The sequence below is a fragment of the Centroberyx affinis genome, unplaced genomic scaffold (genome assembly GCF_046629955.1).
Source record: "Centroberyx affinis isolate AG114_WGS23_722 - 3 ecotype Tasmania unplaced genomic scaffold, CSIRO-AGI_Caff_v1 ptg000562l_1, whole genome shotgun sequence".
In the NCBI taxonomy this organism is placed as follows: Eukaryota; Metazoa; Chordata; class Actinopteri; order Beryciformes; family Berycidae; genus Centroberyx; species Centroberyx affinis.
The window spans coordinates 216937-243092 of NW_027279205.1; the positions used below are offsets into that span (position 1 = coordinate 216937).

At 42.0% G+C, this 26156-nt stretch overlaps 3 protein-coding genes across 7 annotated transcripts; 2 read left to right on the forward strand and 1 right to left on the reverse strand.

The window, feature by feature from the left end:
- Nucleotides 1-448: 448 nt before the first annotated feature.
- On the forward strand, nucleotides 449-6179 carry LOC139643128 (uncharacterized). Of its 2 annotated transcripts, none has more exons than XM_071518296.1 (12): nucleotides 449-556; nucleotides 647-814; nucleotides 930-1029; nucleotides 1162-1283; nucleotides 1594-1664; nucleotides 1794-1919; nucleotides 2432-2527; nucleotides 2882-3013; nucleotides 3102-3254; nucleotides 3396-3430; nucleotides 3523-3563; nucleotides 3679-6179. In XM_071518296.1, the coding sequence occupies exons 2-12, from the start codon at nucleotides 766-768 to the stop codon at nucleotides 5121-5123; spliced, it is 2370 nt and encodes a 789-aa protein (XP_071374397.1). In that variant the 5' UTR covers nucleotides 449-556; nucleotides 647-765; the 3' UTR covers nucleotides 5124-6179. The 2 variants fall into 2 exon arrangements, with proteins under 2 accessions (XP_071374397.1, XP_071374398.1); XM_071518297.1 differs by having other exon boundaries at nucleotides 481-556; nucleotides 727-814.
- Nucleotides 6180-6818: 639 nt separating this feature from the next.
- Nucleotides 6819-13780, forward strand: oxa1l (OXA1L mitochondrial inner membrane protein). Of its 4 annotated transcripts, none has more exons than XM_071518259.1 (11): nucleotides 6819-6938; nucleotides 7419-7557; nucleotides 7870-7967; nucleotides 8063-8363; nucleotides 9222-9365; nucleotides 9494-9579; nucleotides 9930-10094; nucleotides 10848-10952; nucleotides 11223-11385; nucleotides 12376-12456; nucleotides 13517-13780. In XM_071518259.1, exons 1-11 carry the CDS (start codon nucleotides 6828-6830, stop codon nucleotides 13639-13641), a joined length of 1518 nt encoding a protein of 505 aa, XP_071374360.1. In that variant the 5' UTR covers nucleotides 6819-6827; the 3' UTR covers nucleotides 13642-13780. The 4 variants fall into 4 exon arrangements, with proteins under 4 accessions (XP_071374360.1, XP_071374359.1, XP_071374362.1 ...); XM_071518258.1 differs by having other exon boundaries at nucleotides 7419-7553; nucleotides 7836-7967; XM_071518260.1 differs by having other exon boundaries at nucleotides 6828-6912; nucleotides 7393-7557.
- Nucleotides 13781-13957: 177 nt separating this feature from the next.
- slc7a7 (solute carrier family 7 member 7) lies at nucleotides 13958-25802 on the reverse strand. Its single transcript, XM_071518263.1, has 10 exons — nucleotides 25564-25802; nucleotides 23043-23681; nucleotides 19516-19641; nucleotides 18809-18953; nucleotides 17674-17797; nucleotides 16679-16782; nucleotides 16030-16126; nucleotides 15744-15893; nucleotides 15242-15425; nucleotides 13958-14747 (listed from the first exon to the last, which is right to left on the reverse strand). The coding sequence occupies exons 2-10, from the start codon at nucleotides 23533-23535 to the stop codon at nucleotides 14674-14676; spliced, it is 1497 nt and encodes a 498-aa protein (XP_071374364.1). The 5' UTR covers nucleotides 23536-23681; nucleotides 25564-25802; the 3' UTR covers nucleotides 13958-14673.
- Nucleotides 25803-26156: the final 354 nt, after the last annotated feature.

The following is a 26156-nucleotide window of genomic DNA, read 5'->3' on the forward strand; positions in this document are numbered from 1 at the left end:
AGGGTTACGGGTGTGATCTATTGCAACTAAAATAGTTATGTAGGTTTAGTCAAAAGTGCCTCAAGTAGACTATAACATACAGCATTACCATATAGCTCTGACTCCCCAAAGCAGTCCCCCTTCTCATCCTGCACAAATCATCACATTCAACTGCTCTTGGTTGGCCATAAAATAAGCTTATGGGTCCCTGTGCCACAATTATTTTTGGGTGGCTGTTGTTGTATCCGAACGTTTTAATTATTATTAAACATCAGGCTATTATTATTAGCCTAGCTAAAAGCTGTTATATGCATCACTTTTACCATCAAGTGTTAACATGGCTTCCATTCTCTCCCAATTTCTCAGGTGTATTTATTGGGTCTTCATATGCGCTCACCTTGTAATTGCGATATTTCCGACAACACTTGAAGGCAGCATTTGTGTTATTGTGTAGATGCGGCGTCAAGTGAAACAGAAAGTATTCTTCAGATAAAGCATACTTGCACGCATGTAATGAAACAGCGAGAAAAACTTGTTTGCCAAGGATGTGAGCTAATGTCTCCAACATTTGATGACGGTAATGTGTTTTTTTCCTCTGTCCTATGCGTTGTATAACACTGTCATATCCAGGACTCACGCAACAACTATTTCTTCAAATCTTTTGCAGTTAACAACTTTGTGTGGAGCCGAAATCATTGGAATCCTTTAAACTCTTAATCATAGCCTACTACGTCATATCTTTTGCAGCAGAAGTAGACTGGCATAACCTGTAAATTAAAGAACAAAATGCCTGGGGCATATTTATCGAGACCGGACAACTTTGGCACCTCTCCAGGTGAGCTATGGCCTACAGTATATTGTTAGACCCATCTATGATCAGCAATAATGTAATTTAAGACAGTGTTGCAGTATCGGTGCTGGTGCATTGATTAATAATCTACTTCCCACAGTCTTGTACAATGGCTTGCAAAACCAAGGATCTACTTGTTACTTGAACAGTGTGCTGCAGGTGCTCTTCATGACCAAAGACTTCAGAGACGCTGTGGAAAGGTTTGTCACAAAGCCTACTTCATATTTGGATTTGTCATTATTGTCATACTGATTTCATTTAGGTGACACGTTTCTCTGAGTGTTTTTAAACCAGTGTATCACTCATGGCCAGTGTATATTTACTTTCCATAGGCACTGCTGTGAAAATCCCAACACTACGAATATTGATCTTCAGCTTAAAACCTTATTTGATGACTTAAAGAGAAATACAGCTTACACATGGGCAATCACATGGACACTGGGCATTGACAAAGGTATGAGACACAACTTAATGTTGGCCTGCATTTAGCCTAGATGTTAAAAGACTAAAACTGACTTTTTGGGAAATTGGCTTGTTGGTCAATTTACCTTGCATGTTACATAGGAGTACCACCTGCCTGTAGGCAACTAGCATTGTCTAATGTAAGATGGTAGACCTTTTAGTAATCCAGAGTTGGTGTTGGGGTTTTTTTCTGCCAATCCTCCCACATACTGTAAAGTCTAAGTTTCCCAAAAAGTCGATGTAGCCCTTTAACCAATCATCAAAAGAAACACACATCTGATTTCCACTTGTCTCACCCCCAGTATATGAACAACGTGATGCTGCTGAGTATCTTGAGAAGATTCTAAGTCTGACCAGTCCTGAGGTATCAAAGGTATATTAAGCATTGAATATTAACATCTAATATTGAATCTTACAAGCTTTACCAATAGTTAAATATCTATGAGTTAAGTGGAAAATATGTTACACTTGTTTATCAATCTCTGTACTTTTGTGCCTTGAGATCTTCCATGGAGAGTTAACACACAGGAACACATGCTGTGGATGTGGGACACACACTGATGTTCCTGGTCCATTTTGGAGTCTCCCTCTTGCAATGATGGATTCCTACATTGAGGACTACAGTGTGGTAAGGGCAAATCTCTGGCAACAAAAAAACATTTTCATACAGTAAGCAATGCAGATTGGTTATCAGTTATACAAACATTTCCAGGAGGCAGAGCTGATCTGGAGGCAGAAATAATCTCATCAGTTGAGTTAAACCTCAGTGGAGCCAAATAACCGCTGTTTTTCAGTGTAAATTTTCTAACTGGCAACTTGAATAGTAAAGAGTGAAATCTGGTCAAAACATCAATAAAACCTATAAATGAAACAACTTATTTTTCATTCATTAATGACCGGGGCATTCATGATATAACTTCTTTTTTTTTCAGTTAGTAGCAAGAGGGATTCATAATATCAGCTCCCTCCTAACTAAAACTCCAATCTTATTAGAAGCCCAAACTGCCTCAAGATATTGCCACAGTTCTTTTGAATTCACTTGTATCCTGAATCTCTTTTCTCCAGAACAGGATATAGCAACAGGCTATAGCAACATTTAAAGATCATTTCAGAGACAAGTGATACTGGTGCATTTTTCAGGCGGATGGTATTGAGGAGTTTTTCAGGCCTTCGAGGGTCTTTGGAGACAACCAGCTGTACTGTGACCAGTGTGATGCCAAAGCAGATGCTACTATTGTAAGTTATGAGGAAACATGTTTCTAATTTCTTCACATAAAGAGACTTTGTAATAATAGTTTTAGGAGTTCATAATGTTTAATGGAAATTGTAATACTTATTTATGACTTTATGACAGTAGTTGTAGGAGTTCACAGAAATTATAATTGATGCGTTCATGTGATTAAAGGCAAGAAATCACATGTTCTTATGGCCTGGGCTAGTCCAATCAGCACTTGTTAATATCATAGACTTTCCTCCAGTGCTAGAAAACTTTTGCCTTTGGAAACAGAATACACTGTATCTGTTACTGTGTCCTCTTCTTCTTCTTCATCATCTTCTTCTATTTTTATTGTCATTGTGTGTTTCAACCAGGAATGTAAGATAACAGACCATCCAGAGGTTTTGATGCTGCTGATGAAGAGATTTGAGTTTGATTACAGTTACATGAAATACGTCAAAATCAACTGCGTTGTGGACATTCCTCAAACTGTACAGATACCAGAGGTATATATTCTTTTTTTACTTTCTCCTAACACATTTATTTTTGAATTCCTGTGATATCTGTCACTTTTTCCCTTGGTGTGACTTTCAGTTTTCCGATGACACCTGTCATCAGAGTCAGACATATGAACTATATGCAGTTGTGCACCATAGTGGGGATCTGAGAGGTGGACATTACACTGCTACAATCAAGTCCCAGGATGATGACAGATGGTATGAATTTAATGACACCTGCGTCACACAGGTAAGACGGATCACCTCCACTCCAATGTGGTAGAACAATGTTCCAAAAGCATCAGTAGTTTAATGCAGTCTTATGCAGTTATAATATATATATTATATAATATATAATATAATATTTCATGTTATTCTTATTCTTCAACAGTTGGATCCACAGCCTTTCCAGGCAGCCATGGAAAAGTAAGTTTCAGTTTGTCTCTTTCATTCTCACTGTGCATTTTGCTGAATATGAAAAATGACTCAACTTACATTTCACATGTTTCTTCTACTAGATCCAGCAGTGCTTATCTTCTGTTTTACAGGAACGAGAAAAGTAAGTTGACAGACACATTCAATGCTTATTGATGTGCAGCCATCGCTCGATTGTAGGACATGGTTTGGTACTTTGCCTCAATTTACTTTGTGGCTGTTTTGCTTCAATTTTTCAGAGCATGCTCCAGATACTTTGATTCAAGAAATCAACCCAGAGCCTTCCCCTGAAGACCACCAACTTGATACCAGTCATATTCATGAGCAGTGTGATGACCCTCTAAAGGAAAGAGGGAGAGTGGAGGGTGAGGAGGCAGCAGAAGAGGGTGTAGCTGTAGAGGCCGTTTCCTCCGATTCACATGAAGGTGGTGCGGAAGAGACGGAGGACAGAGGGGTGGACAGTGTTGGATCTAGAGGAGCGGAGAGTGGTGTAGAAAGGAAAGGAAACGTGACAATATATGACCTCTGCATGGGTTTTCAAAATAAAAGCTCTCATATGGAGAATCAGGACGATGGAAGAGTAGATGATGCTAGACAGAACACACCGCATGAAGATCAGGAGGGTGAACAGGAAATCACTGACACATGTACAAAACATGATGATCTTGAAGGTGTCAGTGTGGAGAAAGAGGGAGAGGAGGAGAGGATGATAACGGATGTTAAGGGAAACGAGGAGGGGAAGACAGGAGATGATGATGAACAGGTTGAAAACGGAAAAGTGTGGATGAAGCCAGGTGAATCGCAGGGACAGGAGGACTGCGGTTTTAGACAAGAAGGAAAGAGTAGACTGACAGAGAACCAAGGTGTAGGAGATGGAGGACAGACGAAACCACGGGACAGTCAGGAACGCAGAAGACTGGAGGATACAAATACAAGACCTGTTGATGTTAAAGAAGAAATGAAAGGCACGGGTGTTTCAAAGAAAGTAAAAGCGTTCATGATTGAGGAAGAAAAAAGGGCAACCGACAGCGGTATTCAGAGAACAAGTGAGAGGTATCCCATAAGGAGAGAAACATCTGTCACCTCACAACAAGGTGATGTTGCAGAAATAAGACAAGGTAGCATGACCAAGAGGCAGTCACGCAGTGATGAGGAAAGTGTAAAAGGAAAATGTGAGCCAAAGGCAGATGCACATAGTACTTTATCAAAGGAAGTTCACAGTCTGAAGTTGAATGAGTCTAATGTGGCAGAAGAAAAGAAACGCAGGACCAAAAGAAATAGGGGAAACTTAGAAGAGAATGAGACAAAGAATGAAATTGGCAAATTGATGAGAGAAGAGACTGATACACAGTGTACTTTAGCAGAGGGGGTTGACAATTTAAACTTGAACAAGTCCGGTGTGGCAGAAGCAAAGAAACACGGGACCAAAAGAAATCAGAGAAACTTAGATGAGAACGAGACAAACAATCTAATTGACTCAAGTGCCAAAAAAGCTAGAAAAGAGACTGACGTACAGGGTGGTGGTGTAAAAGAGGAAAGTAAAAACAGTGGCAAACGTAAAAGAAATACGTGGTGGCGTCGACAGAGAGAGAAGAAACAGAAGAAAGAAAACAAAAGAAAAAGTGCAGGGTGTTTTTGTATTTTCACAGGCTTTCGGAAAAACACAGGTTCAGAGTCAGAATAAGTGGAAATATACTCTTCTGTCTAGAACATGTTACTTTTCAACATGTTATAGTGGTGATCCACAAGATTCATATTGTTTTTCTTATGTTGGCGACATCTTTGTTGCTAAGCGCTCATTGCTGTGATGTTTCTGCACTGCGCTTGAATCACTAATATATCAACCAGCAGTGGAGAGTAGCAAAACAGAAATGTACTTATGTCAGATTATTTGTTTAACAGCGTGTTAGATTAAGGTTTTTATTAGTATGTGTCGAAAAGTAACTCAAATGTGCTTTGTGCCAGTAGTAGCGTCCTCATGGACATGAGAGGAGAGAGAGGCAAGCTCACATAGAGGAATAAAACTGGCAAGAAGATTTTTGTGTCAGAAAATAAGCCATCTTTCTTTCTAAATTCATTTGAAATCACATTCTCTGTCTGAGTAATCATATAGTTTTTGTTGCACTGTTGCATGTGCAGTTTCTTCAAATTTAGTTTTAGACAGTTGGTTGAGACTTGATTCATCGACTTAACTGCATCTACATACTCAATGTTGTTATTTTCAAACTTTACGTGAGAATGTTATATATGATATATGAAATTGATATATGAAAATAAATGTCACAGGAAGGCTGTATATATTGTAATTTGTTTGCAGACAAGCCATTATATGAAGATGTTAATTATCTCATATTTCTTACATAATTATTAAATGTTTAATGTAAATCCTTGCATATATATTTGTTTTGCAGGAAGAAATGAAGAAAAAATAGATAGATTATAATGTGATACTGTATTATATTCACTTAATCTGGTCAAATAGGCCTGATTCTTTTGGTGTTTACAGTGTCTCTCTGTTGTTTACCAGCAATGTACAGATTGTTAACCATTACTGCCCACAGACTTTTAATATAATCTAAACCTGCTAATCTGATATAATAATCAATCAAGCAGCATCTAAAAACATTTTGTTTTTCCACTAGAAAGTTGTATTACTGCACTGTATTACTGCAACTGGCCACACAGTGGTAATAATTAAGCTATAACAAATAAATGTTATGGAAGGTGCCTATTGTCCCTGGCTCTCTTCTTATAAATTATCATTCATATTTCACGTTACACCTGTAATCTTTAGTGTTTTTATTCACCATTGTGTCAGAAGATCAAGTTTTTGATGGAGATAAATAAGAAAATAAAATGAAAGCATTGCACACACATATTGTTACGTACAGGAAAATGGGGAAAGTGATCAGGTTGTGATGGCAGGAATATGGAACACGATTAAAGCTGACAGGTTGTTACACAGACAATTGGGATGTGTCTGAGGTGGCTGGAGTATAATGGGTAAACCTGATGATACAGAGGAGCAGATGCACAACATGTCAGTGTTAAGAGAAAGAAGAAGAAAGAAGAAACACAAACATGCAAGTACATGAAAATACAAACCAAATGCTGGTAGGCAAGGGGGGGTCACTGTTAAATACATTCAGATATGAAAGTGTTTTACATTTGGCTATAGACTAGGGATATTTCATGGACAAGGCAGTGTTTGTAGGACCAAAAGAAGTAGCGTTGACGTTGAGTTAAAAGAGCATGAGACAAATACACCCCCCCCCCCCCAAAAAAAACATCCTCTAGTTGGGGGTTACTACGAAAGATGGCAAACAACCAGCCAAGTTGTTTGTCTGCTTGCGCTTTCCGTAGCGTGCTGTCTCCCCTGTCACAGAACATGGCTGCCATCAAGAGTGGGGTGACTCCGGGTTGCCTGGCAAGATGTTTCCTGAGACAGACTGGCAAAACGAGCCGAGGCAGCCATTCACTTACAGACACCTGGAACCACGTAGGTTTTGTTCACAGTTTTATGTCTGGGGCTTTATCCCTGCTTTTGACAGAAAGCGATAACCGACGACTTTCCTCGGCTAACTTGCTAGCCGGCTAGCCTCCTCACTGCGTTAGTGTGCATGCCTTCTGTGACTTTGACAGTGCAGCTTTCCTAACAAGGAGAGTCTTCTCATGTTTACAGTGTAAATCATCAGGTTAATACTGTCTGAAATAGTAGTAGCAAGTTACCTTTGATGCACGGGTTGTCTTACACCTAGCAGCATAGCAATTTGCTTGCCAATTATTACCAAGACTCTGTAAAATCAAGTGTATCAACATCTACCTGGCTAGCAAGCTAAGCTAGCAGGTGCCAGCTTTGCCATCATCCATCACAGCATCTCTCGTTAAATAATGATTAAAAATAGAATTGTAATCACGTTGTAATTTCTTGTGTGAAGTGTGCGCCTGCCTGACGCATGTTCCCCCTGTTTACAACCAGAGGTTACCCCAGAGGTCCCATCTCCACACAGTGTTTGAGTGCAGGAGTCCTGCCACAAGGGCTCTCCTGGGCCGAAGACACCATGGAAGGCTCCTGTTGGTTAATGCTGTGCCAGTCAGAAACAACAGCTCACAGGTGAGTTGGCCGATCGTCTTCATGCAATGCTGCTGTTGTCTGAGAGGCATCAGTGAACTGCATCCCCGTAAGAATAAAGGTCATGGGTGTGTAGATCATCCTCATTACAGTGTAAGTGCAAAGGATGAGAGTAGAAGTTGTAAAGTTCAGTTAAAATCTCATTAGTTTGCTGCCAAAGTACAGTATGGTACATGTTTAGTAAAGTAGAATTATATGTCTGAGTTTATGACTGTACTTTGGCCTAACTTTCACAATGATGCCATGTTGTATTCATATTGCCAGATCCCACCTGAAACTGGATCCATGGCAATTCCAGATGTGGAAGCCTCCGACTCTGCTCTTGTCCTGGAGTCCGGCCCGGTCCCCCTGCCTGCTGACCCCGTCCCCATCATCACAGAATCAATCACTGAACAGGTGACTGAGGCTGCATTCAAAATAAATATATCAAATCAAATATATACTTTGTCTTAACTAAACGATGTGGTGCCGTTTTATATTGATACTTCCAGATCCCAATCGAAACTGTTTCCATGGCGATTCCAGTGGTGGAAGCCTCTGCTCCTCCTCCAGTCTTGGATTCCTCTCCTATCCTTGCGTCCGCTGACCCCGCCCCTGTCATAACACAGCAGATCATTGAGCAGGTGGCTGAGGCTGCGCCGACTGCAGTGGACGTCCTACAGGCTGCGGGTGCAGAAGCCAGTTTAGCGGAGCTGGGATTGGCCGGCAACACCCCAGTAGGGCTGATCCAGAACCTGCTGGAGTTCATGCATGTGGATCTTGGTGTGCCCTGGTGGGGTGCCATTGTTGCAGGTAAGCACAGATCAACACAACCTCAACCAACATTAAGCTGACAATATTAAAGGGCATTAAACTGTCTTAGTAGAAGAGTGTTGCACTGCCCTCTGTTGGTTAAAGGAAAAACCCACTCCAACACTGCTGAAAACAAACTGTTGTAGATGTATTTTGCATTTCTGGGCCCATTTTATTGTTTTGTTTTGTTTGTTATTCCCACAGATAACTGGTCAAATATAGACAATGTGAATTCACATACCGATATTTGCAGCACAGCTACAATGAAGCTTAATAGCATAAAACCTTTCAACTATCTAAAGCATCAAACGTCAGGTTTTGGTGTCAGTCCCTCAGAATCAAAGAGCGAGGGCTTCTTTCTAGACACCAGTTTGCATCAAAGTCCAATAATCACACAGGGAGAAATCCATCATAGAAGAGGCAGAGATAGCAATTTCTCCACTGACAGTAGCCTCAATAGACCAGAATGCACTGCAGCCAGAAGACATGTTTGAGTAAAGGTCGCAACTCTCGCATTTTCTCGACGGGAAAAGCTTGCTCTCTTGCTATTACTATGATATTGCCATCGCTCTCTCCACCTACACATACTGAATGCAGCAAGTTCAGGCACGTTCTCTGGGGGTTGTCGAAAGGCATTCTGGGAAATGTAGGAAATCACTAACAGAGGGAAAGTGGGTACACTTCATCACAAAATAATTCCTGGAATGCATTGAACATCACAGATTGATGATATATAACAGTGTAAGAATATTTGATGCCAAGCAAATCCAAGCAAAACATGCAATTCTGTGTTTCCTCTGTTCTTTTTCCTTCTCTTCCTCTTTTTCCTGTTTCTATTAACCCCTCACCCTCATATAGGAACGGTTCTGGCTCGTATGGCTGTGTTTCCGGTCATAGTGAAGGGCCAGAGGGAGGCGGCCAAGCTGAACAACGTGCTGCCTGAGATGACCAAACTCACCAACAGGATGACCGAGGCCAAACAAAGCGGAAACAAATTTGAATGTAAATTCTCTCTCTTCTTTCTGCATTTCATTTGCCTTTTCAGTCACAAGCTTTGTGTGTGTACGTTTGTGTGTTTTCAAAAAGCCAGTCTCATCAGTTTATCATAAGCCGTTGTCTCTGTGTCGTAGTTGCCAAGGCCTACACCGACCTGAACATGTTCCAGAAGAAGCATGATGTAAATCCTTTCCGTGGCTTCCTGATTCCTATGGTGCAGGTCAGTCAGTGTGTTTTTATGCGTTTCCTTTGCGCTGACAAAACTGTACAAAATTGGATAATATTAACAATAAATATGTTATGCTCTGTTGTTATGCTCTGTGTTGGGCTTGTGAACAGACAAACAGAAAGTTGATTTACTTGTTCACTGTTTTGCGCACTAAATGTTTATTGTGTCAAAAACACATTTTGATCTCCGTCAGGTAAACGTCTTCTCTTGTGAACAGACCGCCTTATGAAAACAAAATATTCTCCATCACAAAATATTTTAATTGTGTGTTGATTTATTTTTGTGTCCAAAATGTTAATCGATCATGACAAAGCACTCATCTCATCTGTCTGTTTCCCCAGGCACCAGTCTTCATCTCGTTCTTCATCGCACTGAGGAAGATGGCCTACCTCCCAGTGCCCAGCCTGCAGACAGGAGGCGCGCTCTGGTTCCCAGACCTGACAATGGCAGATCCTTACTATATCCTGCCTCTGGCTGTCACTGGAACCATGTTCTTCATCTTGGAGGTGAGCGAGGTTTTACTGAACTCGTCAGAGGTGTCTCACTCTCCCAAAAATATAATGATAAGAAAGATCATATGCAACAAAATCTGAATGCTTTTAACCTGAAAATTCACTCAGACATTTCCGTTGCTGTTATATCCTTAAAATTAAATAAAAACAAACAAAACAAAAAAACTGATTAAAAAAAAAAGATAATAATAATAATGATCAAAAGGTTTGTTTTCCACAAACAACAACATGTCAGCATTTTCATGTAAGTCCACCTAACAGTGTCAAGCCAATACCTTACCGTCACAATTTCAGAATACAGCTCATATTGATGAACATGTGTTGCCGTTTTTTTGAGTAATAGAAAGTGCCTAGATGAATATATGAATATATTTTAGGGCCGCTTTGTACTGAAATAAAATATAATTGTTTTTTTCCAAAATGTCCTGTTAACACTGAACTTATACCAACATTGGTCAATTATTCTTTTTCCAAGTGTGACAGTGGCAAATTTTACGCTTTTATTTTGAAGGCAGAATTGTCTTCCGGTATTTTGGTCACAAACCCTTCACTTTTGATTACTGGAAGATTATAGTGAATTGATCATTTTGAATGCTTTTAAATGCCTGATTTTGTGTAAGATGAGATGAAATTTGAGTGAATGGAATTTTTTATTTTGGTAGAAAATATTGTCTCATGTGTAAAACTGTTGAATGTAATTGTGCTTCACCTTAATAATCACCACCTTTGTTACCTTTTCTTTTTCAGTTGGGGGCAGAGTCTGGTGTCGACAACCCCAATCTGCGAGCCATGAAGACGGTGTTCAGGATCATGCCCTTTGTCATCCTTCCCCTCACTATCAACTTCCCCACGGTCAGTCTGTCTTCACACTCAACTATTTTTCTTGTACTATTGGTTTTCTGACATCAAGTATACTGCAAAGGAGCTGTGGTCTCAAACTCCATGATGCGATTTTCATCACCAAAGAAATGTTGAAGATATAAACCTTCTGCTAGACCTTATTGGATTAGTTTGTTAGTTTTACTTGCTACATTTCCTCTCTTCTATACTCTCCTTCTCTTTTTGATTCACGCTAGCCATGCACATTTCTTTGTCCGACATCCCTTCCTCCCTGAACCCCAGGCGGTGTTTACCTACTGGCTCACCTCCAACTGCTTCTCCTTGGGCCAAGTCGCCCTGCTCAGACACCCACTGGTCAGAGAGAAGCTGAAGATCCCAGAGAGGATCACCCACCCCGCCTCCGACCTGCCCCAAAATGATGGCTTCATCGCAAGCATTAAGAAGGGTTGGTGTTCTAAAAAGAAATGTAGTAGGATAGGAGTATGGGAAGTTGGATGGATAGGTGGGATTTGGTTTGCTGAGTGCCTGAAGGGTGGATGGTATTTAAGAATAGGATGATGGATGGGGAAAATTAGTTGGTAATGTGTTTTTTGTTTCTTTTTTATAGTAATGTTGAACCCAAAGGGTGATGAACAAAGAGACAGATGATCCAGATTTTCCTTAAACTTAAAGCTACACGAAGCAATTTTCTGACCACTAGAGGGCGACAGAAACCGCAACACATTTTGTAAACACACACAGCAAAACTGTTGTCCCAGCAGGACAAACCGTCCATAAAGGCTAATGGCTAAAATAAACGTCCCTACGGAGAAATGTCGCCCGTTACCAGTCTCGCTTTGCCAGATTTGTCTCCCGCTGAAGGTTACATGTCCCACAATGACAAGTGAAGTGAATTACCAGATTTTTTTCCAGGGAGGGGAGGGGTAGAGTGCTGCTTTCAAACAGCGAGGGAAGAGACTAGCCTACTAGATTTAAAAAAAGGAAAAGCTACTGAATGGGTCGGGAGGAGCTACGACTCGGGCCGAATTGGACAACAAGCTTTAGAAAAGAGGCGAAAACAACAACACAGCTGGTCCACGTGTGTGACTATTTGTTTATATCATTACGTCTCATGGAACTCTCCACGTAGCACACGTTAGTTTCAGGATTGGTTACAGGGTCTGAAATCGCTTATTGCAGGTTTAAGGAACTGAGTGTATTTTATTTTATAGTGCAATTGCTATTAGAGTTGTGCAGTCTCGAGAAGAGAAAGCAAAGTCTCAGAGAATAATTGTTGTGTACTAACTTTGTCCACAACACACATTCATCAAACCCTAAATATGTGGTTTGGATAGGAATCTACATGTGTGCTATGCCTTTTATTTCCTTGTTTTTTTTCTCCATGTCTGTGTGTGTGTACACTCCCCCTCCTTATAACTTTGGTTGTCCCTCCCAGGGTGGAAGAATGCTCAGCTGGCCCAGCAGCTGGAAGAGAGGGAACGGAGGATCAAAAATCATCTGGACCTCGCTGCTAAAGGTCGGTCACACCACTTCTGCAGCAGTCTCACGTAGCTAGACCTGTTTTACTTTGTTTTTGCACAGTGCCAGCGCAGAAGAAAGGGCTGGAGCTGTTATCAGTGGAAAAAAATTAAAATCCAGTCAACTGCTCACAATCCATTATGTTGTGTGTGTTAGCTAGTCTTTGTCATTGAACCTCCATGGAACACAAGACTGAGGATGAGCAAAATGTGTGCAAAACCATTCAAAGTTAAAGTCTGACAGCTATATTGGGAAATATAAGATGCTTTTCACCAGTCAAACATCCATTAAGTCAGACTACCACTTTCACAAATCACTTCTTAAAAACGATTTTGTGCATGATATCCAATTCATACAAGGAAAGGAGTATATATAGGAGTATATATATCTATATATGTATAAACACTCTGACTGAAGCCCAGGAGAGCGATGAATGTTTTGAGATCTGTTACAACAGTGGAAGTGATCGGCCCAATCTTGATGGCTCTGATGTGAACTTGTGTCAGTGACTTTAATAAATGAAGACACTGGGGAAGTGTCCAAAATAGGTAAACAAACCAAACATGGCAGGTGTTGGCAAGAAAAGGTATATCTGTAAATGTAAATATCTCACTAGCGTGGAGTTTTCTTGCACTTGTGTATACACCTTTGCGTATCTTTAGACAAACGTGTTTTGCATATGATTTCCATATCGGTTTTGATCCGAAAATAGATCATCTGCACTTTGTCACATGAGACAATAGCGTCGCTGTATCCAAGGCAACGTGTAATGTCACAAAGCCTGTCTCGTTTCTCCATTGCAGGCACTCTCTCGCTCTACTCTGAACATGCTGGTGGTGTCTCCCAAACGCTCCGGACGCTGAGATTTCACCAGTGTTGATTAATTGTAGTTGCACATCCTCATGGCTAGATGGAGCCATTACCACGACTCTTCCATGCTCTCAATCCTCTCACACATACATGTCTGAAGCAGTGAATAGGTTTACGATAAACACTGTAGGACATGCATTTCTTTAAATTTAGCATTTCTGATGTCTTCTCTCCTTTTCTCTCCCCAGGTCCACTGAGGCAGACTTTTACCCATAATCCTCTCCAGCAGACCGCCCCACCCATGGCTGCAGCATCAGCCAAAAACAAGCCAGCCAGTGGCAAGGCAAGGCCCTGGAAGGAGACTATTGGATAGATAAGACTGGATGATTGCTTGATAGCCTAATGGATCTTGTGTACATATTTATGGTTAGAGGAATTGGAAGAGAGGACAGCGTTGGAGGGGTTTGTCGTTATATATGTAATATTCTAATTAAAGAGCAAAATCTGCCTTATAACGACCATTTTGGTGTGTGTCTTGTCATGAGATTTGCGCTCACAACTGATTCATTAGTTCTGTCAGGTATCCAGTGGAAAAAATGGAAAGAAATTGTCCACAAGTAATTTTATTATAAATACATAATAGTCTTTTACTATTTACCATCTTTGTACTCAGCTGTCTCAAACTCCTTTACATTTTAATAGCCCGTGTTTGAGAGCGACGCTGAAGGAAAATTGGGTTAATTTGTGTAAAAATAGCCCTTTACTTCACTAGACCTTGCAGCTGTGACATAATACAAAGGCAACAGGACAAATATTAATGAACTTCCCCTTCCAGATGACTAAACGTGGAAAGCATTACATATTCTCTTCTACTACTTCTTTTATCTTTCTGTAAATAATAATACCAAGGGCATTTTCTATGGTCACCAGTGCTTTCAGTTTCAAAGATGTTCTCCTTTCCACTTAAGCAATTTAACCTTAATAATTATTTGCCCTTTCAAGTTAAATCAAAAAGTTACCTCCAGGCCTCATTACAACAAGTAATTCACACAGACACTTGGCACGTCTCCATAAGACATATCAATTAAATAATTCTCTACTAATAGAAATAGACTAATAGAAATGGGTGTTGATTCTTCAGGAGTGCATGAAAATGTTCTCTCTGAAGTCGCAGTCAACTGGAATGTAATCTTGGCCGTCGAACGCCCCGGGGCCGTCATACATTCATTAACATTATCACCAAGGCGATGATTGACAGGTCAGAGAGCCGGTTCCGTCTCCTAGAGCTCAAGCCCAATGTCTGTGCATCGAGGCCGAGAGGCAGTGAGCGGCCGGGATGAGTTCAGGTTGAGCCTCTTCGTTTGTGCGTCGTCAGTCTCCGGCAGGGTGTTTCTATCAAATGTCTCTACTCTTCCTTGTCGACATCCATTTCAGTCAAAACAGAGTAGCACACCTTCTGAATCAGCAGGCCGGATTTGGCTGAAAGGGTTCGAGAGAGGAGAGAGAGGTTAGGCCATGCTGCATACCGTTAAGAATCATAAGAATTGTAAGAATATTTTTCATTGACATTGTGACCGATTGGATTGAGTCAAACAACCATGTCACAGCTCAGTTAAATTAATATAGTACATAGCTGATATACAAATCAAAGTAAAAACAAACTGACATATGCTGGATCCAAACTAATTATTCTGTACAACAGCCATATATAGAATCAAATTTTTTTTTTCAAGTAGCTAGATCACTTAAATTTCCTTGTACTTCATATAGCCTACAGTGCATTCAATTCTATGTAGTTAGTGCTGAGAGACACTTTAAAAGTTATTCTATTCTATTCTAGACACAATACCTAATGATACTAATGTATCTGACTCGAGCTTACATTAATGAATTTTAAATACCAAAACAGTACAACAGCAATTGTCGATAAAACATATTTTCATCCAAACATTAGCACGCTGCAGCCTTCTTACCGATGAAATTTCGTATCCACAAGGGCCTCTTGTGGGCGGGAGTGTAGCAGCAGAGGAAGTAAACGGGCACTCCTGATAGGGCGATGCCGATGCCAATCAGGGAGTTGATGGTGTCGCTGTAGAGCGGCACCACCACCAGGAAGATGGTGAGGATACAGAAGATGATGGGAAAGAACAGACTGAGCTGGGGGGGGAGAGAGAGAGAAGGAAAAGGCGTTAGAAGGTTTATCACATCTGTTCTGAAAAAGGAGATAATTTATCAAAACAGTGAAAGGGAAAGAGTGGGTCTATTGAGTCACTACATCAAAATATGGTAAAAGTTCTTTATATAATGTAGTTCTACAAAGGTCTTTTACCTGTGGCTGAAATTTGATATTTTTAAAAATGTTTATGGGAAGAAATACAAATTATAAAGGTTATATTACATCTTTGCAATGAAAACTTCTACACTTCATACACGGATACAATTCCAAGCTCACAAACTGTGGCGGTCTGAAGTTACCTTTAGTGGCCTCTTTCTGTCAGGCTGCTTCCAGCGCAGATACAGCTGTCCCAGGATGGACAGGCCCACAAAGAACCAGTAGCTGAAGCTGTAGTAGTTGATGAGCCTGAAGATGTCTTCCACACACAGGTAGATCAGTGCCATGATGCCCTGCAGAGACACACAGGAGACACAGACAAGTTAGACAGGCAGATTTTGCTGAAGATACAACATTAGTTTGTAGGAATAAAATATTTAAGGGGCCAAATTGAACCATGAGACATTAGAGAAAAAGACAATGACTGACGTTGAAGAGCAGAGCGGGGATGGGAGTGTAGCGGTGGACGTGGATCATGCAGAGGTAGTCGGGCAGGTGGCCCTCTCTGGAGCCCACGAAGAAGAGCCTGTGACACACAAAAATATGGCAGGGTATGACGACGGGGAGCAATTACACAGTATGGATTATCAATATCATTTTGTCAATATGGTTGTAAGACTTCATGAACATCAGTGATGAGTATGGTTCCAAGATGCCACTATTGTGAATTACCAGACAACAACACTGCAAAAAACCTCCATCTTAACAAGTCCCATTTAGTGTATTATTGAGTCCTAAAATCTGAGTCCTAAAAAAAGTGAGATCATTTCAATATAAATCAACTCGTTTAAAGAGTTTTGTAGTCTCAAGTCTCATTTCTTGGTTCTAGTGTGGCGACCTGTCTAGTTTCAAGATACGGATACTTGTTTCTAGAAAATTCCTGGAACAAGTGAAACTGTTATTTCACCCCATTGACAGAATTCTAATCTAATAATAATTCTCATGATCTTATTTTTTAGAGACATAAGATTTGAAGGCTAAACATGAGACTAAATGACTTGTTAAGATGGATGTTTTTTGCAGTGAAGAGACTGTACATGTTATTCATCAGTCATCCTGACGTGGTTGCATCACTCACCTGGAGGAAGCCAGGATGGAGGCGTTGAGTCCTCCGAAGCAAGACAGAGCCACAGCCAGAGGAATAGTCCAGTTCATCACGCCAAACACCTGGTCCGCAAACGTCTGGGAGAGGGGAAGAGGGAAGAGTCTTTTGTTAACAGTCTAATAGGCTGCATTTACACTGCAGGCCAGGTGACGACATCTGAGCTCCTGATCATATCTGAAGGTTTTGTGAGGCTGTATATGGGGGACAGATCAGATTTGTCTGACCTACATATGTTGAAGTGGCTGCCATTGCACTGAACATAAGCTGGCACCTCATTCACAAAAGCATCGTCTACTCCCAAGCTATAGTGCAGACCTTTTAACCTCCTGTGAACAGCCTCAGATCTTCAGGCAGGGCCTTTTTTTTATTTTTATTCCAAAGTCTAGGCTTTGACTCTAGGCTTAAGACTAAAGGTGATCAGGCTTTTGACATCAGGACCTCTAGGCCAACAGAATCAGCACCATCTTCCAAATCACTTCTTGTTTTTATAGAATTAATAGTAAGTAATGTCTTTTTATCTTGTGCTGTCTTCTTGTTTTTACTTGTTTTAATTTATGAGCATGTTGTTTGCTTTTACTTTTACCTAAATTCTGTTTCAAACAAGTGCTATGCAAGTAGAGTTTATTATTTCTAATTATTATTATTATAAATGAGCTTGAGGTAAAAAAGAAAACAACAAACAAACCACAAAACCCTGTGCCAGCTCAGGTGTATCCAGCAGCCTATATATTATGGCAATGGCTGTTGACCGGTGGATGATGCATTCTAGAATTTTCTCTTATCGTTGATATATACGTAGAACTATATAGGACACTGTGTTCTCAGACAAAAACATTCTTGACAATATTATTAAAATGCACAAACAACCATGGCCTGCACAAATGTTTCAGTACTGTGAGTAAGCCAGTGCAATAAATTGGGAGGGACAGGTAACTTAGTAAGTCAGGGGATAAGAAGGAGGCACTTACCACAGCTACAGCGTCACTGTCTAAGATTGCGGGGATGGGGAGGATGGTGTAGTAAGCCACATTGGTCAGGATGTAGATCACAGTCACTATGGGCATGGAAATAGCGATGGCGAGCGGCAGGTTCCTGTAGTTCACACACACAAACAGCAGGGGGAAGCAGAGGAGACGGAGAGAGGTTGAGTCAGTAGAACAGGAGAGCGGTGAAGAGAGAGAGTGTGTGTCTCAGATTCAGGGTTCCTCACTCAGGAGTCTGCGGGTCAGGAGCTGACCCCGTGGGTGAGCGTGGGCTGGAGATAGGATGGGGATTGGGATAAAGTGGGGGTGTTTGTCACCTAATCTGCCTGAGAACTCTGCGAGAGGCTTGTGATCCAATCACATGTCTAGTCTTGCTTCATTTGATCAGCTTGTGACTGTGTGAATCAAAGCAAAGGGCTCACACACACATACTTTCAATGTACTTTCCTAAAAAAAGATAGAACAAACAATCCAATTCAGGTCTTATCTTGGTCCTATCCTGTCCTTTCTTCCCTTCACTGTTTATTCTCTCAGTCTATATTGTTCACTACTGAACACTTTGCTTTCTTATTGACTGGGAAAAGACAATGGTTGATGAAATCACTGCGGTATTGGCAGCTTCCAGGTATCCAGCTAGTTGACAGACTTGTAGTTGTTCGTAGAAATGTCCAACTTCTTTGCCTTGCAACACTTTGAGTAGATAATACAAGGGTTTGGGAAATACAGGAAAAAGATGTCAGAAAAGGATGATATCCACTGTCCCCACCAGTATTCAGGATTCTCCCCCCAGCTCTTGAAATTTTGAGAAAAAGACTTCAAAATCAAAGAAATATCACCGGAATCACCCAGTGGTCAATCATTCATAAACTCCCATAGTGGTACATGTTAACGCAATAAACAATATAAATGTTCTACCAAAGTGAATTATCGCTTTAAGTGCTGACTTAATGTATGTGTCAGCTTCCCTATCCCAAAGTCTATTAATAATCTCTAGTTAATCATCTCAAATATAAGGGGAAAATGCTGAATTGGCGTCTCATCAGTGTCTGAGGGCGGCTTCATCCTATTCTGTTTATCTCTCTCTCTCTCATATATAATGTACAGCATCGTCCCTCCTCACCTCTCTGGGTTCTTGATCTCCTCCGTGACAAAGTTGAGCGTGTCCCATCCGGAGTAGGAGAACAGAGCGGAGTACAGGGCCAGAGCGATGTCCCCTGGGTCCCTGGACGAGCCATCAAACAGGCCATCGAAGTTCTGAGTGTGACCTGAGAAACGACAACAAAGGGACAAAATGATGAATTTCTGTGTATTTGAAGAATTCATTTCCAAAACTCCATTTGGCCATTTGGGGAAACAATTATTACCCGAAACTTTCAACGTCTTTAAAATAACGTGGTTGCCAACTATGAATTTTAGTTCCTATCCTTCAAAAATAACAATTTCTTTCATGCTTGTTATGTTACAGAGGGGCTTTATACACGTGCACATTAGCAACAAAATGTGTTTATTTCCAGGTATCCACGAGAAAACAGTGAGGAAAAATAAGGGATTCCAAAAGGTCTGCAGCAAACAAAATGAAAAGGTTGAAATCCACTTCAATGCAGAGGGTGAAATAATAATTATGTCAAATAATAACTTCTTTCATGTTTATTCTATCAGTGACACTGTAGCTGTCACTCTTTTCAAACGGTGGACATTTGGTTTCATTTATTCAAAATCAGTTTTCAGGTTTAGGGAATGTGTGAGAGATGACATGTTCATCTGGCAGAGTAAAGGGATCAGGGGGGAATTTAAGAGGAAAGACAGATCCAGAGACGACATCAGTACCTTGTCCGATCTTCACCAGGCCAGTGATGATGACAGCGATGAGGGCGATGACTTTGGCGTAGGTGAAGAAGTCCTGGACCCTGGTGCCCCACTTCACATAGGCACAGTTCACAAAGGTCAGCAAACCTGAAGAAGAACCACAGTAAGATCACATATACTCTCCAATATCTATAATACACACTTTCATATGCACACACACACACATCCAAGCTCACTCATTCTTTAAAAAAAAAAAAAAAAAAGTGTCAACAATCTCAGTGGTGACATTTGCTCAGTATATTGTGAGTGTGTGCCAGCGTGTTTCCGTGTGAGAGTCTGCCCGATTTAAGGAAACGGTGCTGCTGACTCAAGCAGACTGGCCTGTTGTTTTTCAGACGGGGGAAACAGCTGAGTGCAGCACATACAAGCCTACACACACACACACACACACACACACACACACACACACACAGGCATGAGTGCACAGGTAAGTAGCAGAAGTGAGAGAAAATGTAGAAGTGTAAAGGATAGTCGTAGCAACAAACTGATTCCATGACCGCTGCCTTGTGTATTTGTGCTAAAGTTCACTGTTTTCTGCATCCCAGCCCACTGACACTGCCTGAACGACTGACAGGACAAGCGGACAGACAAGTCAGAGCGACCCGCTACTTGTTTCCTTATTGCCCAATCTTCATGTAAGCAGCATGGATGGTCTGGAGAAAACATGTTTTCATGCTTCTCTCTGTGACTTATCTCTCTGCAGCCTCTTATCAGCGTGTGTTCCTTGCAAGTTCATAAATGTGGAGATAGTAGCACACACACAGGATGTCTGGTAATTTTGAGTCATCCAATGCCCCTCCAGTGTGTTACTGTGTGCAGATATAGCTTAAACTTGCTGCTTTATATCCATATTTCTCTATTTCTCTTAATTATAACAGGAGAGAAAAGCGTTCCCGCTGCATAAGTCTTTCTCTCTTGTCTATTTTCATGACTCTACAAGTCGTGTCAGCGCTGATTAAACAAACTCCCCTGCAAACAAGCTGAGTGGTCATATTGTATCTACATCATATCGACACTCAAGTTCATATCCCCACCTCAAGTATGTGCTCCTGCTCAAAGACTATACGCCTGTGTTATCACCTCCTGCTAACCTCCACGTCACCCAGACATTTAAAGAAGAGACCAAAACAGGATTACATCACCACTCTCTCCCCCCCCCACCCCACCCTACATCTACCACCATAACACCACACAGTGAGGAGAGTTTTCAGTAAAGAATCATAACATGATCGTCTTCCTCTACGTTTGACAGGTAGAGGATCATAACAAGTCTGCTCCCCACAGGCAGCCCGTTCAAACACAACAAAGCAGAACGCCCCAGACGGAGGCGACCGGCAGCGGGTGATGGAGAAGAAGCCCTCGCCACACAGAAGTAGAGGCGCGGCGTGTTGACAGTGAAAGGTTAGAAGGGTGGGAGGTGGGAGATCGGGTTTTAGGAGGCTGACGGACTGGCGGTGGATCTCAAATACGGTCCAGATGTGAGGTAAAAGGGTTTCTTTGCCTTGCAGATCTTCAATCCAAAAACGCTGCTTCCTCATTCACTCCCTTATACTAATTGTGCGTTCACATGCTGCTGGGAATCTCCGACATCCGGGACTTCCAAGTCAGTTGCATTCACATGCTATTTTGTCGGAAAATCAAACCCAGAAGACAAACACTAAACAAACATGGACGTCCTGAAAAGGATGATGTGGATTTGGCTGCTTCTTGCTTTTAAGAAGTTATGATGGTTTGTCAGGATAACTACAAATATAGGTGCATTTGTATATCAGTGTTTTCTTACTGTTGACTGACACAAAACATGATTTTTCCGCCACCATGCTCAGGAGGTTAAAGGTTATCAGTGTGTCATAACTCGGAAACTCAGGCAGCAACATTTTCTCAGTCTTTACGACTTCAGCATCCGACTTTGAATGGTGTTCATGTGAAATATCCAAGGAGGAAAGCCGTTTTTATGATGTATCCGATAGCACGTGAATGCTGGGTTAGACACTAAAACACTAAGACATGAGTCAGATATTTTATATAGGGAGTAAGAGAGGGGGCACATAAGAGGGACCAGTTTCGTAGAATGGAAAAGGGCAAACGGAGAGGAGGAAAGTTTTTCTTTGAGAGCCCTGCTGGCAGGAACCATGTTTAGTTTGGGTTCTATCTTGGTAGCTTTGAAGGTTTTGCTGCTATGCTGAGCTGTCAGTCGCCTGTTCACCGCTCAGGTCAGAGTCTTACTGCAGCAAGGACTTTACCTTTCAGCTATCAGCACAGTCAGCTCTCCTCACAGCACTGCTTATCTGTGCGTGGTATACGTGTGTGTGTGTGTGTGTGTGTGTGTGCATGCACTTATGCGCACATGCCTTTTAGATGGGTGTGGGTGGGTGGGTTGATGATTGAGTAATATTTATTACTAACCAGCACGGTGATTTTATTCGGATCCTTAAATGTCAGCGCTTATCTGTGAGTTTCTTTGAGATATTGGCTGGCTCTTTAACAAGCTCTCAGTCTCAGGGATCTTGTCCCGGTTGCCTAAGTGCTGGTATTTCACCGCTCCGCTCCAGAGTTGTGCTCGGTTGCCTCGGTGCGTTGTTTTGCGAATTTGCTGCGGCGTTCTTATTACTTTGATTAAGTCTGTTTGTCAGCTATGCTCTTTCTGGGTGCTGTTATGCTCTAGTTGCCTAAGCAATCTGGGTTCGATCCACATACAAAGGGTAACCCTCTCTTTCATGAGCAGTTTCTCACCCTTCATAGGACAAAAAGCCGTGACTCAAGCTGACATGTGCAAGACGACACGCCGGCTTTTCTAAATCAGTTCTCTGAGATGGAGTGAAACGGCATCTTCCCCGACTCTCCCTCCTTGGCGCAGGAAACACGTGCGGCAGTCTGACTCTTGCCATCTCTCGGTTCCTCTTTCACTTAGCATCAGTGTGTGCTTCTGCTGCTGACATGCTGACTGCGGACGGTATCACTGCTTTTCACTTCTCTCTTTTACACAGAGACAGACGCTGAAGCCCATACAGCTCAGCTCACATGCCGTCTCTTTCTTACATGCAAAACTCACCACAGCTGTGGTAGATGTCTTCATTATCTCTCTCTATATATGTCTCTCACTCACTCACTCTCTCTCTCTCTCTATCTATCCATCTATCTATATTACATTCACTCTCATCTCTCTCTCTCTCTCTCTCTCTCTCTCTCCCTCTCTCTCTCTCCAATTTTGGTGATTTTCATGTTTTAACTCTAGTTGAGGGATTACATGGTCATCTAAGGTTTGAGAAAATTCTACCACCGTTGGATTTATGAAGCCTTGTCAAAACAAAGTAGAACTCAAAAATGCATGGCAGTCAAGCAAAAAAGAGGTTTTCTTAGTTGCTGAAAAGTTGACATTTTGGACATAGAAGGATTCCACCTGATAACAATGAATGAATGGTATGGAGCTTTCTCTCTCTCTCTCTCTCTCTCTCACACACACACACACACCTCAGACATGTACTTACATATACATGCAGCCGCCAGCAGCCTGTTGGCCAGGTATGGAGCTATACAGGTGGGGAAGATGGGCTGGACCATGTAGTTTGAGAAGGTGATGGCTATGACGGCCTGGCTGGTCGGCTCGATGATCAGCAGCGACGTCCACAGGCGGATGAAGGCCAGGAAGCCCCCGAAGGCCTCCAGGATGTAGGCGTAGGAGGCCCCGGACTTGGTGATGGTTGTCCCCAGCTCGGCGTAGCACAGGGCCCCGAACACGGAGAAGATCCCGCCGATGGTCCACACCACCAGCGACAGGCCGTAGGAGGCGCTGTGGATCAGCACGCCCTTGGGGGAGACGAAGATCCCCGAGCCGATCATGTTCCCCACGATCAGACACACCCCGTTCAGCAGGGAGATCTCCTTCTTCAGCTTCATGGATTCCTGCGAGTCTTCGGACTTCACAGACGGGGGGCCGCCGTTGGTCGCCTCTTGCGTGGAGGCGGGGCTGTAGGACGCCATTGTTTGTGTGTTGGCGGCTGGTTGATTAAAGGGGAAATTGGGGATATATGAGAAGCTGCTGGTTGGATGAGATTTCAGTCACTGATGGAGAGTCGTTCTATTTGATGCAACTTTTCTCCAGCTAGCTATGGACCATCTGGTGACATCTGTGGAGGAAACATGAAAGGTCTTATCAGTGAGGCTGTTGCCACGGCAACTAATCTGTCAGAGCATACATACATATGGCAACTGAGCTATTTACTAATGAGCAGTGAAACAATTTGAATTCTGTCTTATGTTGGTCTTTCAATCATGGCTAAAACTAGTAAAAGGTTCAATGTATTTGCATATCACAGATGCTAATGTGGGAACAAACACACATACAAAAAACACACACCCACACCCACATTGAGACACAGTGTGCTCACTATTGGATTTGAGAGCAGTTTGAGAGCCATTAAGCAGCACAGCAAATGGCCTTTTAAGGTTGAGTGTATTGACAGAGAGAGGGAGAGGAGCAAACATGCCACATGCCTGAAAACACTCTTCATTAGTAACCATAAGTCTAGCAAAGTAAGAATTACTGACAAACACACACACATTTGAGACACACATGAGTCATAGCCACCCATTCACCCACACACACCCACACACACAGACACAGTTTCTTTGGTGTCAGCATAGTGACCTGTCACATGGTTTCCAAAGTTCATTATCCTCAGCATGTATGGACTTTAATGATGAGACTGACACATGCCAGGCAGCGTATTCACACACATGACACCCTCAACACACAGGTTTCAATAAACACACTTGGTCTGTCTGAAGTCACTCTGTGTTAATATTCTCCATTTTGCCCTGATCTGAATCAAACACACACATACACCCACAATTAAATGTCCAAGATTCAGTTAGCTGTTCATGGGGTTGTGAAGGAGAAAGAGAGCATGACAGCAGTGAATCAGACTGTGGTAAAACAGACTTTAGTAACACAGAGCAACTTCAGACAGACTGGCATAGAGAAAGAAAGAAAGAACAATGAGGTGTATAGATATAAAAATTGATCCCAAGATAGTAGGCTGATGAAGCTGAACATGTGATACAGAGGGAGAGATATAGAGACAAAATGAAGGAGAGAGAGGAATAGATAAAGAATCATCAAAGTAAGTGAGACAATGTGAAATCGCCATGCACTACTTTACTGAAGATTTAACCAGGAAGTAAGGAAGTGGAGGAGGGAGACGAATGCAGATCTGACAGGGAGAACCGTGGGAGGAGAAGGGGAGAGCCTGAGGAGTTCAGATACCTTGCAACACCTCTGCACGTGAGTTCAGATAAGGAGCGACCGCAAAGGAGAAGGACAGTAGATTGAGTGTCTCTGCATGTGATCAAAAGAGCCCCAGAGACACTGAGAGGCGAGGCTCTTGGAGAGAGAAAGAGTGCAAGGTCCAAAAACCGCTGATAAAGTAGTCCTTCAGAGTTACTCAAGGTTATATCCTGGATCCTGAAATCCTCTCTGCTCAGGAGTGTAGCCTCCCCTATTAGGGATTAATTAGGTACCAATAAAGCCAGGCTGCTAACCTATATCACTTCTTCTATCTCTCCATAAGAAAAAAATCTAATCTGATTTGTCTCTACTTCACTCCAAGTGGATTATTTGAAATTATTCTCTGGTTTAATCTCAGTTTCTACTCTCACTAGACAAACCGCTTAACCAGAAACCTGAAAAGATGCTACTTCACCTCCTCTGTTGGTTGCCAGTTTCACATACTCTAATTTTAATACATCATTGGGATACTATTACAAGGGCAGCCATTAAAAGGGCACCACATACCAGGTTAGGATTTAAAGATGTTGTTTTACAGTACTAATAGGCCATGTCCAGCCAGGTACAGTAGGAATGTCATTACAAGTTAATAAATAATGATTTGGCTTGAGCATGTGCGGTAAACGGACTATAACTTGCTTGTACCCTTGGATCAAAAAGAGAGAAAAAAGCCCTGTTGGGTAGACACAGCAAAGTAGAAGCAACTGTTTTGGGGGTCTCACCTTCTCCAGACGCGCTTCAGGTTGACGCTCTTGGTCCTCAGGTTGAAGCGTGTCCAAAACGTGCAGCAGCAGTCTTACTATTGATCACTACAATGCTGACAGAAATGGCTTTTTACCTCTTCTCGCCAACTTGCCCTCTCATTGTTTTCCCTCTCTCGTACTATCAGTGTGGACAAGCCTCTATCCTTGCTCCTCTGCCCTCTCACTCGTGCGTCCCCCTCTGGATTTATGTTGTTGCCTCTGGCTTGACTTTGCTCTCTGTTCACTACTGGAAGACTGAACTTCAGTGAGGGCTGATCAGCTGATTTACTTCTGCTTCCTAACGCTGCTGCTACCAAGGAGACACAGAGGGGCCGGCCGGTGGGAGTGGTGGCGGGGCTTAATTGCCTTATATTGTATCTGCTGACAGCGAGTTTCGCCATGAAATTATTGAGTTTCTGTTTAATTAGCCAGCCCATTAATCACGTTTTTATAAAGACTCGGCGAGATAAATAAAGAGAACACTAGGGTTTCCCTTGAGAAAAAGGACTATATTAATCCTATAATAAAGCACAATACAATACACAGCAAAACTGTACGTCCCTATTAGGGCT

Bases quoted from the DNA above. Each gene is read 5' to 3' on its own strand.
- oxa1l (XM_071518258.1), top strand. From the start codon at position 6,828: ATGGCTGCCATCAAGAGTGGGGTGACTCCGGGTTGCCTGGCAAGATGT. The intron at 10,953-11,222 runs GTCAGTCTGTCT...CCTGAACCCCAG, and splicing joins TCACTATCAACTTCCCCACG to GCGGTGTTTACCTACTGGCT. The intron at 12,457-13,516 runs GTCGGTCACACC...TTCTCTCCCCAG, and splicing joins TCTGGACCTCGCTGCTAAAG to GTCCACTGAGGCAGACTTTT.
- slc7a7 (XM_071518263.1), bottom strand. From the start codon at position 23,535: ATGGCGTCCTACAGCCCCGCCTCCACGCAAGAGGCGACCAACGGCGGC. The intron at 19,642-23,042 runs GTAAGTACATGT...GTTCTTCTTCAG, and splicing joins GCTGGCGGCTGCATGTATAT to GTTTGCTGACCTTTGTGAAC. The intron at 15,894-16,029 runs GTCAGTCATTGT...GTGTCTCTGCAG, and splicing joins TCCCCGCTCTGCTCTTCAAC to GGCATCATGGCACTGATCTA.
- LOC139643128 (XM_071518296.1), top strand. From the start codon at position 766: ATGCCTGGGGCATATTTATCGAGACCGGACAACTTTGGCACCTCTCCA. The intron at 1,665-1,793 runs GTATATTAAGCA...TTGTGCCTTGAG, and splicing joins CCAGTCCTGAGGTATCAAAG to ATCTTCCATGGAGAGTTAAC. The intron at 1,920-2,431 runs GTAAGGGCAAAT...TGCATTTTTCAG, and splicing joins ACATTGAGGACTACAGTGTG to GCGGATGGTATTGAGGAGTT.